The sequence below is a fragment of the Trypanosoma rangeli genome (genome assembly GCF_003719475.1).
Source record: "Trypanosoma rangeli strain AM80 chromosome Unknown Tra_15.4_contig_00056, whole genome shotgun sequence".
Classification (NCBI taxonomy): Eukaryota; Euglenozoa; class Kinetoplastea; order Trypanosomatida; family Trypanosomatidae; genus Trypanosoma; species Trypanosoma rangeli.
In genome coordinates, this window is record NW_021705801.1 from 1 (window position 1) to 13,873 (window position 13,873).

The following is a 13,873-nucleotide window of genomic DNA, read 5'->3' on the forward strand; positions in this document are numbered from 1 at the left end:
AGTACTTGTCTTCTGATACACCGTCTCATCGTGCAGAATGACACCGCTGATGTACTGCTCCATCCCCTCACATTCAAGCATCAGCGAACGGTACTGGCGGCGATGTTCCTCCGTGTTGCTCAAGCCAAACGGAGCAAAGCGCTTCGCACAAGAACCAATGGACTCATCGGCAGCGAGCAGCCCCTTGCCGGGAGCCGTCATCTTCCTGGCGGTCGCAACAAGCTCCGCCTCGTACGGCGTCTTCAGGCGGTTATACGCCGGCAACTGCGTCTGCAACACCTCCACACGCTTAGCCATAATTGTTTGTGCTGCTGAATGATTTAACTGTTATTTTGTTTTTCCTTGTGTGACTCTCTTACTGCTCATTATTACAATTTCACGACAAAAAAATATTGAATCATTGAAAAAGGATGATTTTTTTTTTCTTTTACTGTCAGGCTTTGATTGTAGTAATTTTTGACAGAAGTGACGCAAATATATATATATATATATATATCTGCTTGTGTCTTGACAATTTTTGTTCTTCTTTTTGGAGAAAGTAAAATATTTAATGCTAAAATGAATCGGACTGGCTGAGTGGGTGTTGCGCACCTTATTCGTCGTCGTCACCGCCGGCAGCAGTCTTCTTGGCCGCCTTCCTCTTCACCCGCTTCACGCGTCCCGCGCGGCCGTTGCCGAACGGTGAGGCATCAGCGAAGGCAATGTGGTGCTCAGAGCTCACGCGGACGATGAACGACGGGATTGTCACAATCTGCTTGGCCACAGCAATGTGGCGCTGCAGAATGAGAACACGGGCGTGGTGCACGGACTTGGCAAGGCCGTGCTTGAACACCACGGTCTGCAGTCGACGCTCCAGAATGTCGGGGACGGTGAGGGAAAGAACGTAATCGAGCTTGTCCTTCTCCTCCTCAAGGAAGCCATAGTCGTGGCAGCGGCGCATGATGGCGGAACCCTCCAGCTGACGGCGCGGGTGGTTCTCAGGCAGCGTCAGCAGCAGACGGGCCGTACGGCGCATCTTGGAAAGCGTCATGTTCACACGCCAAATCTCACGCTTGCATCGCAGGCCGTACTGGCCGCACAGCTTCATCTCTCGGTCGAGGCGTTCCTTCTCGAACGGGCGGCGCGGCGCCTTCCAGACACGATTGAAATTGTTGTAGTTGCGCATGCTTCAGCCTTTTCCTTTTGAGTTTTGCGAGTGACGTTGTGTGTTTGGTGTGTGTGTGTGTGTGTGTGTGACGAGGGGCGGTGAGAGAGTCACACGGGCACAAATGTGCAGCAAAAATGGGAGTGAAAGTAAAAATTAAAATAAAAGTGGGGGCTAAGATGCACAAAATAATCAGTCTGCCAGAGGCGATAGCCAACACACTCCTGTAAACAGCACAGCCCCATCACGTAAACATATTTTACGCACCAACGTACGGCAATGGAGGGAGGGGGGTTCAAACATGAAAAGCAGTAAAAACTGGGAAAAACAAAGACAAAGAATGAAACAAGAAACAACGAAAAATAAAACAAGAGTCATACGAAAGGGTGAATCAGCAGATGCGGCCCCATGTAGTATTACATCAACGGCATATTGTTCTGGTTGTGATGATTCTTGTCATCGTAAATGGCCCCTCTGTGGTAACTGCCATTTCAAAGCAATGAAATGCGTTCACATTTCGTGCTTGAACCCTTTCCTTATTCGCATTCTCCTCCTTGTATGGAAGCTACTGGGAATGGCGTCGGAGGTGGTTGAGCAGGGTAAGGCAATCTGGCTGCTGCTTATGTTGTGCGCAGAGCCGGATGGCAGGTTCGCGGGTTGCCTCTGGCAAGTCCCATCCTCGTTGCGCAAGAAAAAAGACAACAACAAGCGCAAAGAGCCCAATCAACGCTGGTGGTTTGTTCTCCAATTCGGTTAGAGAGCGATCCACCCATGCATAGAAAAGTGCCTCGCTCAGTGCAGCGCAGCCCACCGCCCCACGTATGAATTGCGCGCTAGCGGCCCCAAAGGAGGAGGAGAAAATGACGTGTTCAATGATGTGGTCTGCCATGGACGCACCCAAAGCCTCATGCCGTCTTGCTTCATTCAAGCCCACAACTGTCGCGTCGTCAACAACTGTGGGTACCTTTGTTAGCCACTGCACCAATATCAGTAGAATAGAACTATTTTTTTCAAGCAAGAGTGACAAGAATTTATCGTTGGAAAGATGATATTCAACAGACTTCACGACAGCATCGCAAAGCTGACTCCAAGGGAAGCTCGCCAGTTGTACATCCGCACTTCGCAGCTGCGACGCCGTCAGTTTCACGGACGCGCAGCGGCGTAGCAGCAGGCACAGCTTTGATGGCTCCGCATCAAATAGCAGAGACACGCCTGCAGAGTCAAACAGGAGAAGCGTCATCTCACCGGGTTGTAATGTAAGTCTTGGAAGTTCGCAGTGAACACACGGGAGGTGAATGAGCGTCGTGCTCGCCGCATCGTGCGGACGATGCATAAGGGATATCGGGGCTCCTGTTATCCGCCGCTCATCCTCTGCCAATGATTGCTGCAACCCATTAACATATTCTTGCAGCTCGCCCTCCTTCATGAAAGCCTCTCCAATCAGCGCGTGCATCCTGGCGTCGTACCACTTTTCCACATCCTCCGCGGAGGGCCGACCGCGGTGGTCGAATATCCCACGGAGTTCATCCAACGTAAAAAGTTCACTAAAGTAATTCTGTGCAAAATTGTGGCCCTTAGCGCAAGGCTTCACTCCCACTGCGTACGCCTTCTGGGTACTCACAATACAGCAGAGCAACAGCATCTTTGCCTCATAGAAAAGCGCCATTACAGCATTGATGGCGGGCAGTTCAGAGTTTCCTGTCGGTGTCTTCTCTCTGGATACCCTCAGTTTCCACACTTCCGCATCTCGCAAAACATCATTTACACTTTTCAGAAGTAACAGTCCCACCTGAGAACGGTGCTGGTGAAGCTGCACAACGTCAACTACTTCCGCCTGAAGCGCGGACGCGGACACCATGGAGATGCCTTCAGAGGATGAGTTTCTGGAAAGTATGACCTCTGGTGAGGGCGGTGACGAAAAACAGTCAGGAAACAGAAGCACTGGTAGGGACAACAGCTCAAAGCAACCTGACTCTGTCAGGATCGTGTACCGCGGCAGATGATCGCCCAGAGCAGAGCGAAGAAAGGGCGTAAAAAAGCCATCTGTAATGAACGTTGCTAAGGTCGTGAGGTCAAGTGAAGAAGGAAGCAGCACCGCGTCAATATATCGTTTCTTCTCATCAGCGAAGACCCTGACAACGCCACCCGCGATTGCACTAGCGAGAATATCATCAGGACTCCGAGATGTATTCTCTGAGAGAGAAAGGACATGCAACAGTGCCCTATTATCGCCCAGACTATTCATCCTCATAATGAATTATATGACGAAGGCGCTGTACCACACAAAAAAGTTCAGCAAACAGTAATCCTCCTTGGCGCGGCTTCCACCACGTTCCTTGTTTTCTTTTTTATTGCCTTCCTTTTCGCGCTGTGGTGTTCGTATTACGATAATGAGGCTTCGGTACTGTTGAGACCAAAAATAAAGAAACAGTACCTCCCAATACAAAGACAAAGAGATAGATATAAGCAGAAAAAGCGCAGCAAACACCTTCTTATTTTACCTCCCCCCCCCCCCCCCCCCCCACCCGAAGCGAAGAAAAGTGAAACCAAAAGACACTAATGTAGTGTAGGGATAATATATATATATATATATATATATGCGTGCACGCCGCAACATCGTCATCAGCATTCACCGCTCCACATAGCCTTATCTGTTGAAATCAACCTGCACTCTCCGCCATTGTTGGGGCACTTGAAGCCACAAGCGACTTGGCTATTCTCTCAAACGTTCTCCGCATCTGTGCCTTGTCATACTTCATCAATATCTCCTCACTGCAACCGTCAGGGGGCAAAGATTCATGCGCGAACAACAGAGCCTCTTCGTCCATCATTTCATGGAGGACGGAACACTCTTCTCCATAGTACGCCATCAATGGGATAGCATGGCGGGATGGAAGTAGGTTTCTCACTTGACGCCAGCGCAATTCCAGGAGTTTTGCCAAAGACACTCCACAGCGCTCATAGTCAACCAGCGACGCTTCTCGATACTCCCGTGAGCGACGGCACGGCTCTTCGTAGATGGGTCCAGGAACCACCCATTCCTGCTCCAGCACCTCGCACGGTACATGGGTGGAGTTGGCTGCCGTCGCAACAGCAATCATCACCTGCAGTGAGTGTCTAGCACCAAACCGAATGGTATAGTTGCACAACGCGGCAGCGGCTTCTTCTGGAGCTGCCTCGTGATCAAGTTCACATCCGACAACCTTGGCAACCTCGTCCATTGAGGATTCTTCCTGACAACGTGTCTCAAACACCGCATGGTTACAAAGAATCAACACATCCCCTGGCAGCATTTCCCAGGAAGAGCACGTTGGCAATGCAATAATCTTCTGCTCGCTCGGTGGTTTCCATGAGTCACATTTCATTGACCAATGCCCAACGCTTCTGGAGACATTATAAAAAGGTTCTCCGTCAATGACATTGCCCACGTCAGACCACAAAACTCCGCCAGCACTAAGGATTCGACGAAGCTCCTGCGTCTGAAGTGGTTTGTGATCTCAGCTCAACGAGACCACAGGCTCTCGTGTGGCGTCCCAAGGATCGTGAAAGCCCGAGGAGAAGGTGTTCCGCGCTATACCAAATGCATGTGAGTCCCCAGCACTGCTCACAAGCACATCGAGACAGAAAGGTGACGTCGGCGGCACGGCTCCGCGCTCATTCCCGGTGTTGTTAGACGCTATTGTTTTTGCCTCTCCTTGCATAGAGAGTGGCGCAGCAGCGCCATGACGCACCTCATACTTTCGCTCACACTGCTCGACACCCACTGTTGGCTGCCTCGCTATTCCGCAGCACATTTTTTTCAATGAACCCACCAGCCACCTCACTTTTTCGGCACGCATTCATAAACGCATTATCGGCAAACATGGCGTACTACTGCATTTCCCGCTCAGAAAACACACAACAAAACCCAGGCGGTGTACCTTTGTCGGCGTGTAACTTTCTACTATGTAGCAACCGTTCACAAATATAGCGCAGACATCATTATATCGATAATGGGGTCATCCTTTAACTCGCGGCGGAGCTGGGCAGTGCCTTCCGACAGCACAGTGTGCATACCAAGGGCACGAGCAAGATAGCTCCCAACGTAGCGAGAGCACTGATTTCCGGTAAAGCTGTCACACAAACCGCCAGCCACAACCTCTGACATGAACGGAACAGACGAGATCGATGGTGAAGCGGCGGCTTCCAAGCTGCTGTTGCTGCTTCCAGTCATGACCACGTGGGCACCACAGTTGCGTGTGTTATGAACAGTGAAGGAGCTCATATGATCCCTAGTGGGGCAGTTCAAGACTTCGCAGACACCAAGGTTAAGGAAAGGCACTAAAAGCCGTGTCATCTTCTTGTACTGCAGTGGAAACGCCTGAAACATTGACACGTGAATGTTGTTTTGCTTTTTTTTTTGCTTCAGTTGCAACTATTTCATCTTCCCTTTTTCGTCACCAGTACCCCTGTTTATGTTTTTTTTTTTTTGATAATAATAATAATAATAAATATATTTTTTTTAAAAAAACAACGTTTACGCAGATACGTCTTCAATCCGTCAAACTGAAGTAAGCGGTGCAAAAGAGATCTGACAAAAGAGGCATACCGGAAAAAAAAACAAGATATCCCTCTGTACTGAAACAATAAGAAACAAGACTCGGGAAAACTGTACACGGCGGCAAACAGTGCAAAGTTGCCAACTTCAAAGAATCCGCCCGCACAAAAGTATATGCATGCATATACGTTATATTTAAAAACTTTCCTTCCCGTGTTTCCCCATACGTTTGCAACGCGCCAAAACCCCTTTTAGTCACACGGAAAATATATATATTATGAAGCGCAAAGAAAAACACACAACACGCAACCGAAGTAATAAACTAAATTTACTCTCATAACAATAATGCTCTTGTTTATTGTCTTGCTCTGTTGTGTGATGTGACGTGGACCGGCGTTGGAACGAGAAGGGACACAGAAAAGCATTTTCTCCACTCCCCATTACACTTTGTTGGAAGAAGAAAACCTTTCCGCCGAAAGCACTCAATATATCATATAAACGCAACTTTTTTTTTTTTGTACATTGTTGTTTCTTTTTTATATTTTGTTTTCTTCACATCACACAATCGGCGGAAAGAAAGACTTTTTCCGCCTTCCTGTCAGTTTCCAGGTTCTTTCTTCCACCGCCAATGCTCGCGCGACTTCGTGGTCCACAGCGGTGGGCGCATACGGATGTCCAGAAGATGTTAAAGTTGGGATTTTAAGGGGCATCAATCGCTCCGGTGGTAGACGGTACATAAATTTGCGATGCTCCTCCTCTTGTTTCTTCGCACGTTGGAAGATTCCATCCCTCAGGTACTCTAACTCTTTGCGCCGTATTCCTTCCAAGGAGGAGAGCCGTGTCTGATGAAAGCGTGCATTGGTGCGGATGACAAGCTGCACTCGCAAAAAAGCGCCCACCTCTCTACCGCTAATCCGCTGTCGTAAGCGGTCCTCGCGAAGCAGCAGCTCGTGCCGTGCCATCATCTCCTCCAGTGCTATTGTGGCAAACCTCTCCGCATCCATGGGAGGCAACGTCAGTGGCAATGCCATAAGGCAACAAGATTCAGAGAAACCGCTGATGGCAACGGACCGGTGTTTGAGAGTGGCGTAAACAAGGTCACCTCGGCAAGGTACGAGTGGCGCTAGCTGAGAAGACTCATGAATGTAGAGTAAAGCCCGCCCAGTATGAAAGGAAGAAGGGGTATAGGAATGCTTCCATGGTGACGTCCAGCGGAAGAAACACATGACAGAGTCAGATTCAAGCGCACTACCAGACTGTCCTCGTGTTAGGGAAGGTGTGTTCACCAATTCCTCTAATTCATGCAAATATGCCTGCAGCATGAGTTCCTTTTGTCTGCGGATTTCATACAGGCGTTCAGCCTCAAAAACCTCATCAATGGCATCGGCATAACTTTGACGAAGCATGGGTATAGTTTGACTACTCGTGCTGAGAAATTTATCAGAGGTGGAAGCACTTGAATTTAATACTTCCAAGCTCTTCTGAGAGTTGTTTGTGGCGTGCATGCATTGGTGATACAAAACATCGCGTAAGCTAGATATGATCGGGCGGTTTGCGGGGGCGCCATTTTTGCCTCTTGGGGCACCCATAACAAATACCACCATTGTACTATCAACCTACCACCCCTTCACCATCAGTACCCATAAAGAGGGGCACGCATCACATGAATCAAAGCAGGATAAGAAGGGGGAGAGTGCAAAGGATGTGGGGAAAGAAAAGGGTCAGAAAATATTCTTTTTTAGCCTATCTATCGTGAGGCAAGGCACGCACGTTTAAAACAAAATGCTGCATCCATCCCTTTGTGCTGCGAGATCCATTTCGGCAGAAAAAATAACCAAAAAAAGAAAAGAGTTGTTATCATGTTTTATTGATGTCACACGCCCCATCCCACACCGCATGCCGTAGTAACTCTGGAGCGGCTTTGACGGTAGGTAACAGTCCATGACAGAGCCCAGGAGACCCACCGCCATCCCATCCCAGAAGGACGGGGGGCTTCGCTCACGCAACGGCGACGCTCCTTGCATGAGTGTACTTGTAACATTTTTGTAAGGAAGGCTGTAGCTATTCGCATTGCTGCCAGAGGGCGACACTGGTCCTGCCTTCAGGTCTGCCAAAACCTCATCAATAAATATCCCAAGTTTCTCCTTCCCCTCCGGTAAGTCGGCGCACATCTGTTCCAGCAGCGTGAATCCAATGGCGTCCATGACAAGCTCCTGATAACGGTAGTTTGCAAGTGTAAACTTGACCGACTTCATCAGTACCGTTAGCGCTAGCGAAACACAGCCAAGTGTCAAATAAGGTCGGGTTCAAAATCCAAGTGAAATTGTCCACTTGCCGCGGCCTAGATGGCGTAGAACACTCGTCTCGTGATCTCTAAGGTTTTCCCTCAACTCCACATACGTCCGACGGGAGAACCAAGCCGTAAAAAACAGCATCACACGCCGCACCCTTGCGAGCTCCATTAAAAAAGTCAGGCCGAAAGGCACACAGTACGGAGTCATCTTGTTCCTGAAGATGAAGGGCAACGGCTGCCTTTTGCGGCCCCTCCGATTCCGACATACGTGTGCCGCGGCCCTCACCACGCTCTCCCGCCACGCATTCACACCTGCATTCGTACCAAGATAAAAAAAAAAAGACAACAACAAAATTTAAAACGGAACAATAACACATATAAATCTACACAAATACGTAGCGCACGCGTACCACAAATAAATATCGATCACTTAAGTGAATGATGCGGTGTGTGAATTAGGAAAAAGTGTTACCCCCTTCAAAAAGAGACTAATCTAAGTTCTCCCATGCTTCTACCATAGGTACGCACACCTGCCATATCAACACTCCACCTGACCAGTTTTTTTTTTTTTTTAACCTATTCTAAACTCTTTCTCTATCTCTCAATTATACTTGACTAATTTTCGAACCCACATTTCTAAATGCACGTCTTCAAAAGAGTCAAATGACAAAGGTGTGTGAATAAAGGACCTGTAAAGTTTGTATCCATGCTTTTCCAGAAATGGCCCTTGTATTTTTTTGGCAGTGCTGTGAAACGTCACGATAACGTCTGGATACGGTGCTGAACTGGGTCGAACTACTCGCCCCAATTCATCAGCATTGCGTCTTTGCTCGGGATCACTCACGTTAAACGTGTGCACACCGTCATATTTCCATAAGACATAGTCTTTTGGGTACCGTTGGAACATACTGTCTTCCGTGAGCTCAGGTAGCCCCGTATCGGGATTGAGACGCATAGAGCAGTCAATGAGACTCAAGTGATTCACCTTGCCGTGCACAAAACTGTACCCGGGGGTAATATAGCAGCGTGCAATGATATCGACACGGTCAATATTCGGCCCATGTCTCAACTCCGACATCACGTCCAACGCACCTCTGCGGTGGACATAAGCTCCCACAAGGAACAGTATAAGGTTAAACACGAGAAAAACACGATGAAGGCCACGCACAACGCGTGACTTATCGTACAACCGTGCCAAAACAAAGGCTGTCACCACAAAAGCAATTGGCATTACAGGCACAATAAAACGATTCTCTTTGTGAGAAATTAAGGAGTAACAAAATATAGACCATAATATAATGCAAATCAAACCGAGCATATGCCGTTTCACCACCTTACTCGTCTTATCAAGGTACATCACAAGCGGTGCAAAGAGAGTAAAGATAAAATGCGGTCCCAGAAGGCCGGGGAGAGATAAAACCAAATAAAAATACCATGGATGTTCCCCAAAGAAGCGGCTGGAGTTCTGCAGCACATTGAAGCGTAGAAACACAATGGGCGTGACAATCAGTTTATTATAAAATAAGCTGTCACACAACACGAGAGCACCAAACACAACCAAGAATATCAAAAGTCCCCGGAAGATAATATGCATTAGACCCTTCCGTACTCCTCCTTCCCGCACAGCCCATAAGGCATGCAAAAATAAAAGTGGAAAAAGAACGACGCCAGAGGTAACACGAATGACACATGCCAATCCACTGAGTAAAAGAAATCCCGTGTAATTTGTTTGTTGTACCGCCATAAGGACCAGTAACGCTTCCATCACGTTACCATAAACACGAACTCCAACATAAGACATATACCAGTTGCTCAATGAAAGTAATAGGGCAAAGTGAGCGACAGACCTACCCAACGCTCTCCCCTTAGTCACCTTCTTTGAGAGAAACATAATTGATTTTGACGAATTTCCCGCACCAACCGCATTTTTTGTCGCTTGTCGCAATTCCACATCCAGCAATCCTCCCAAACGAAAGACAAAAAAGTCGATAGCTGTTATGACAAATGATTGCATAAGACGTGCAATAAACCACACTGCCCACGCTGAGTCAAGACCTAATAGCTTCAACATAAAAAATGGAATGGACAACATGCCTGGGAAGACTACAGAGCGCAAGCCTACGTGCCACTCCCACGGAAGATGTCCCTTGCCAAATACAATATTGTAGGCAACCTCTGTGCTCTGCCACCACTCGTCTGGCGACTCTGCAGTCTGGGTGCTTAGGCAGAGCAGCAGACGGTAGAGGAAAATAAGGAGAATGCCATACCATGGTAAACGCAACAAGTCATTGGCGCACAATCTCATATCAGAAGCTTCGCTCACATTCCTCAATTGATTGCCTCTTTGAGGCATCTCGCTGCGACTTGTGGTGCTCATTGTACGACGCAAACAACTTCGACTACAGGGAAATAGAAGGGGGAGAAGTAATTGCCAATTGCCATTTCACGAAATGGCATGGTTCGCCATCTAACTTAAATTGACATACGCGTGGACGCGGAGAGAAAAACTCCTGGACGACGGTGCGTACAGTGCAAACAAACAAAAACCAAAAAAAAGGTGGCGCAGACGCATAATAATAATAACAAACTAAATTACTGAAGTTCATGCCACATCATCCAACAAAATGGAAAAAAAAACATCGCACTACACAACGGGCCATTAATAGTAATAATAATAAGGCAGTTGAGCAACATTTCCATGCATCCTTCTCCCCTTATTACACACTTGTCTGCCAACTCCTCTTACTCTGTGCCTACAAGCAATGAGCGGTCAAACGTAACCACCCCCCCCCCCCCAACACCTCCCGACCAATACCCTTCCACATCCCCTCATTCTATCCTAATTGCCCCCACCACTACATCACACACACACGCACAGAAAAGTTGAAATGGATGGAGAAATTAGCTCAACTGCCAGAAACATGGCTTCTACCTTGGATGAATCTTGCATAACTCAAAAGCTCCGCTGCCGTCCTCAACACCACACCGTGTAGGACTTTTCGCTTTCCAGATGCGGTGGTAATGATATGCCATGTCATGACCATACACCCTTGAGGATCACTGTATACGGCCATCATGCCGTTTGTCCACCGCTGAAACTCAGGAACATACTCATAGCCGCAGTGGTGTGTGAGGTGGCTCAGCTCCTCCCTGCGATTACGCAGATCGGGATGCCCGGACTTCTCTATCTGTGCCTCTCGCTCAGCTTTTGTCTCCTCAACAGTACGGTTAGAGTAGTGCTTTGATGCGGTTCTCCACGATGCCCTTGCAGGCAATGATGCCATGGGAAGGTGCGACTAGAGGACATAAAGAGATAGAGAAGATGATGGAACTTTGACACCCGCGACGCATTTCTTGCGCCAATTCCTCCCCCCTCCCCCACCCCCACTATATATATATATATGTATATTACTTTGTTGTTCCTACTCCTGCGAAACAGACACTTTGCCACACACACACAAAAAAAAAAAAGAATAAGGAAATCGAAAACAATAGAATAAACATGCAATTGTACCAAGTCACGCCGGTCATAGTAGCTGGGAAGCCCAGAAGAGCGACAAAAGCAAGAGGTACATTGGCAAGTACTGCGCGGTTTGATCCGCCCTCCACTACTCATGATCTCTGGATGCATCGCACGTAGCTCGTTCCCTTCAACGTTGCGTCTTCTATTCTCCACTCTATAGACTCCCTCCTCCCCCCTCCCTCCTTCTCAGGCGGCTGCCTGCGACGCAGGCACATGCTCTCGTCATTCAGTTTCCTTTCCTTCCCCAGCAACAATACTAACAAGAGCATAAAAATTTTTTTTTTAAAAAAGAACAAAATTTATGATGCGTACGTATTTCAATATGAGGGATTACCGGTGCGCTAGACAGAGCGCGCGCGAGGGCAAAAAACTCCATGCATACCCACCCTCTTCTGCCACATTGCACACACCAAAAGAAAGTGTGAGCGACGGTGATGAGGTAACATCGTCAGCGCCTTCCCCACTCTATAAAGTGATTGAGGTAGACTCCACACCTACGTGTTTTTCTCTCCCACCCCACTCCAACCACCTCTGTCCTTCTATTTTCACTGTGTCTCGTCTTACGCGCCCCATTCCTTACGCAGTAGCGATGACAACGAAGAGTACAGCAATGATGTAGTAGGACGAGACAAACAAAAGCATCACACAGACAGACACACGCAATGTAGGTATACAACAACAAAGAAAGTGTAAAAGAAAGAAAAAAAATGCTTGTGTGTTGAAAGGAATTCAGCATGTCCTTTTAGAAGTCTAATTTTCTCGTTCACAGTTATTAGGTCCTTCATGTATCAAGCTCTAGCATCCCCACTTTCACCCCCGCGGCAAGTCCCTTTTCACTAACCACCTTGTCACCCTTATCATCGCGACAGTAGAGCCACGTGTTACGATCCCGTTGAGCAACCATGTCTGGTAGCGAGACCCACCGCTTGTCCTCAAAGCTTAGAGGTGACGTGTCAACGTAACCCCGCAGTTGCCACGCCGTCTTAATACCAGAAAAAGAAATGGACGTATTGGCGTTTGACAAGAAAAAGAAAGTGCTACAGGGGCGTACACGTTCCGTGTAGCTTTCTGTCATAACATCTGCAAAATCTTCCACGAGACTTGTCGTTTCTAAAAAAGGAACCATGTCACGTTCATTCATCATGCCTAGGCCCGTACCTCGCTGCGCAGGGAGCTTTATGTTCACTAGGGGGAAACAGACACCTCCGTCTGCCGCGTAAACAGCAAAACCAAGGCCATTGGCATGAGCAACCACGATAAATGTGCACCCCTCCGCCAAATCCTCAGCAGCCCGCTGTTTTTGCTGAATGCGCTGCAGATACGACTCCACAGGAATTCCCAACACGCCAGCACCATCAATTGGGTACGGAAGGCATAGCAGAGGGTGGTAGACCCCGCGAACCCGCTGTTTTTTGTCAAGCACCAAAATACGACTGGCCCCTGCGCCAACACTAGACTGCCGCAGCAGACGATCCTGCGGGTCCAACTTCTCCATGAATACAGTCGTTACGTTCTGTGGAGTCAGCAGAATCTTCTGTCGGGCCCGAAAGCTTTTCATGGTGAAGAGTGCGACCGCCTGACGGCGCCTTGTACACACAAGGCGAAGCATTCTCTTCCGGCTCTCAGGCACACTCGCGCAGGCCAGTTCTTTATCTCCCCGCCGTCAATGTCAGTAATATAGGCGTGCTGAGCACAGCTAGAGAAAGAAAGATAGCGAGGGCGAGAGACACAAACTACTGCGAGTGTACTATGTAACATTAGGCCGCATAAATGTAGTTGAGGGAGGGTTTCTTTGGTGGGGACCCCAGAGGTCACCCACCCGCCTTGCAATTTAGAACAACATTTTCATGGTAGTAAAAGGGGTGAGGTGATGAGAGGCACCGAGAGGGAGAGAAAATGAGGCGATGAGAGCAAAGGGAAGAGCGAAGGGACTAGAAGGAAAAATGAACAAAAGCAAAAAAAAAAATCAGGCATCTTGTGAGTTGCCGCCCTCAGTTAAACAAAACAAACAAAAAAAAACATATTCCCCACATTGGCCCACCTTCACCTTTACTCTTCGTTTTTGACATTTTTTTTTCTTTGTGGTTCCTTGCTCTCTCTCTCTCTCTCTCTCTCTCCGCGCTCACTCCCATCTCCTTCATGCGCAAGACGGGGCCACACCGATTGCATAACGTACAGGAGAATGCTACATAATCTTTCCTTCTCCCTGTCACGATTTGCCTCGCTCGCTTTCCTCCTTTTTTCTTGTATTATTATTAATAGGAATCACGTCAGGCGCGCACACACGCCCGGCACCTTTAACTGAACGGACCACGTTGCACAAGCCAAGTGAAAATCAAATAAAAAGAGGGACACAAAATAAAAGAGAATCGAACA

The 13,873-nt window shown here is 48.1% G+C and overlaps 11 protein-coding genes across 11 annotated transcripts, besides 11 other annotated features; all 11 read right to left on the reverse strand.

The window, feature by feature from the left end:
* TraAM80_02437 (fructose-bisphosphate aldolase, glycosomal) lies at positions 1 to 297 on the reverse strand (the record flags this gene model as incomplete). Its single annotated transcript, XM_029379440.1, has 1 exon — positions 1 to 297. A coding segment is annotated over one exon (297 nt), but the record flags the coding sequence as incomplete, so codon positions are not given.
* Positions 298 to 474: 177 nt separating this feature from the next.
* Positions 475 to 496: a microsatellite.
* A 96-nt stretch (positions 497 to 592) lies between these two features.
* TraAM80_02438 (small subunit ribosomal protein S9e) lies at positions 593 to 1,165 on the reverse strand (the record flags this gene model as incomplete). The annotated part of the gene is made up of 1 exon (XM_029379441.1): positions 593 to 1,165. The coding sequence occupies one exon, from the start codon at positions 1,163 to 1,165 to the stop codon at positions 593 to 595; it is 573 nt and encodes a 190-aa protein (XP_029240655.1).
* Positions 1,166 to 1,202: 37 nt separating this feature from the next.
* Positions 1,203 to 1,235: a microsatellite.
* Positions 1,236 to 1,467: 232 nt separating this feature from the next.
* Positions 1,468 to 1,512: a sequence feature (A-rich).
* Positions 1,513 to 1,709: 197 nt separating this feature from the next.
* Positions 1,710 to 3,389, reverse strand: TraAM80_02439 (uncharacterized protein; the record flags this gene model as incomplete). The annotated part of the gene is made up of 1 exon (XM_029379442.1): positions 1,710 to 3,389. The coding sequence occupies one exon, from the start codon at positions 3,387 to 3,389 to the stop codon at positions 1,710 to 1,712; it is 1,680 nt and encodes a 559-aa protein (XP_029240656.1).
* A 255-nt stretch (positions 3,390 to 3,644) lies between these two features.
* Positions 3,645 to 3,671: a microsatellite.
* A 45-nt stretch (positions 3,672 to 3,716) lies between these two features.
* Positions 3,717 to 3,743: a microsatellite.
* Positions 3,744 to 3,804: 61 nt separating this feature from the next.
* Positions 3,805 to 4,509, reverse strand: TraAM80_02440 (putative protein phosphatase 2C; the record flags this gene model as incomplete). Its single annotated transcript, XM_029379443.1, has 1 exon — positions 3,805 to 4,509. One exon carries the CDS (start codon positions 4,507 to 4,509, stop codon positions 3,805 to 3,807), a length of 705 nt encoding a protein of 234 aa, XP_029240657.1.
* A 132-nt stretch (positions 4,510 to 4,641) lies between these two features.
* On the reverse strand, positions 4,642 to 4,983 carry TraAM80_02441 (protein phosphatase 2C; the record flags this gene model as incomplete). The annotated part of the gene is made up of 1 exon (XM_029379444.1): positions 4,642 to 4,983. One exon carries the CDS (start codon positions 4,981 to 4,983, stop codon positions 4,642 to 4,644), a length of 342 nt encoding a protein of 113 aa, XP_029240658.1.
* A 119-nt stretch (positions 4,984 to 5,102) lies between these two features.
* On the reverse strand, positions 5,103 to 5,513 carry TraAM80_02442 (protein phosphatase 2C; the record flags this gene model as incomplete). The annotated part of the gene is made up of 1 exon (XM_029379445.1): positions 5,103 to 5,513. The coding sequence occupies one exon, from the start codon at positions 5,511 to 5,513 to the stop codon at positions 5,103 to 5,105; it is 411 nt and encodes a 136-aa protein (XP_029240659.1).
* Positions 5,514 to 5,615: 102 nt separating this feature from the next.
* Positions 5,616 to 5,634: a microsatellite.
* A 552-nt stretch (positions 5,635 to 6,186) lies between these two features.
* Positions 6,187 to 6,234: a microsatellite.
* Positions 6,235 to 6,238: 4 nt separating this feature from the next.
* TraAM80_02443 (uncharacterized protein) lies at positions 6,239 to 7,285 on the reverse strand (the record flags this gene model as incomplete). The annotated part of the gene is made up of 1 exon (XM_029379446.1): positions 6,239 to 7,285. One exon carries the CDS (start codon positions 7,283 to 7,285, stop codon positions 6,239 to 6,241), a length of 1,047 nt encoding a protein of 348 aa, XP_029240660.1.
* A 168-nt stretch (positions 7,286 to 7,453) lies between these two features.
* TraAM80_02444 (uncharacterized protein) lies at positions 7,454 to 7,936 on the reverse strand (the record flags this gene model as incomplete). Its single annotated transcript, XM_029379447.1, has 1 exon — positions 7,454 to 7,936. One exon carries the CDS (start codon positions 7,934 to 7,936, stop codon positions 7,454 to 7,456), a length of 483 nt encoding a protein of 160 aa, XP_029240661.1.
* Positions 7,937 to 8,306: 370 nt separating this feature from the next.
* Positions 8,307 to 8,356: a sequence feature (A-rich).
* Positions 8,357 to 8,575: 219 nt separating this feature from the next.
* On the reverse strand, positions 8,576 to 10,351 carry TraAM80_02445 (GPI alpha-mannosyltransferase III; the record flags this gene model as incomplete). Its single annotated transcript, XM_029379448.1, has 1 exon — positions 8,576 to 10,351. One exon carries the CDS (start codon positions 10,349 to 10,351, stop codon positions 8,576 to 8,578), a length of 1,776 nt encoding a protein of 591 aa, XP_029240662.1.
* Positions 10,352 to 10,880: 529 nt separating this feature from the next.
* Positions 10,881 to 11,258, reverse strand: TraAM80_02446 (uncharacterized protein; the record flags this gene model as incomplete). Its single annotated transcript, XM_029379449.1, has 1 exon — positions 10,881 to 11,258. One exon carries the CDS (start codon positions 11,256 to 11,258, stop codon positions 10,881 to 10,883), a length of 378 nt encoding a protein of 125 aa, XP_029240663.1.
* Positions 11,259 to 11,362: 104 nt separating this feature from the next.
* Positions 11,363 to 11,383: a microsatellite.
* A 275-nt stretch (positions 11,384 to 11,658) lies between these two features.
* Positions 11,659 to 11,683: a microsatellite.
* Positions 11,684 to 12,278: 595 nt separating this feature from the next.
* TraAM80_02447 (uncharacterized protein) lies at positions 12,279 to 13,106 on the reverse strand (the record flags this gene model as incomplete). The annotated part of the gene is made up of 1 exon (XM_029379450.1): positions 12,279 to 13,106. One exon carries the CDS (start codon positions 13,104 to 13,106, stop codon positions 12,279 to 12,281), a length of 828 nt encoding a protein of 275 aa, XP_029240664.1.
* Positions 13,107 to 13,589: 483 nt separating this feature from the next.
* Positions 13,590 to 13,614: a microsatellite.
* The last annotated feature ends 259 nt before the right edge of the window (positions 13,615 to 13,873 follow it).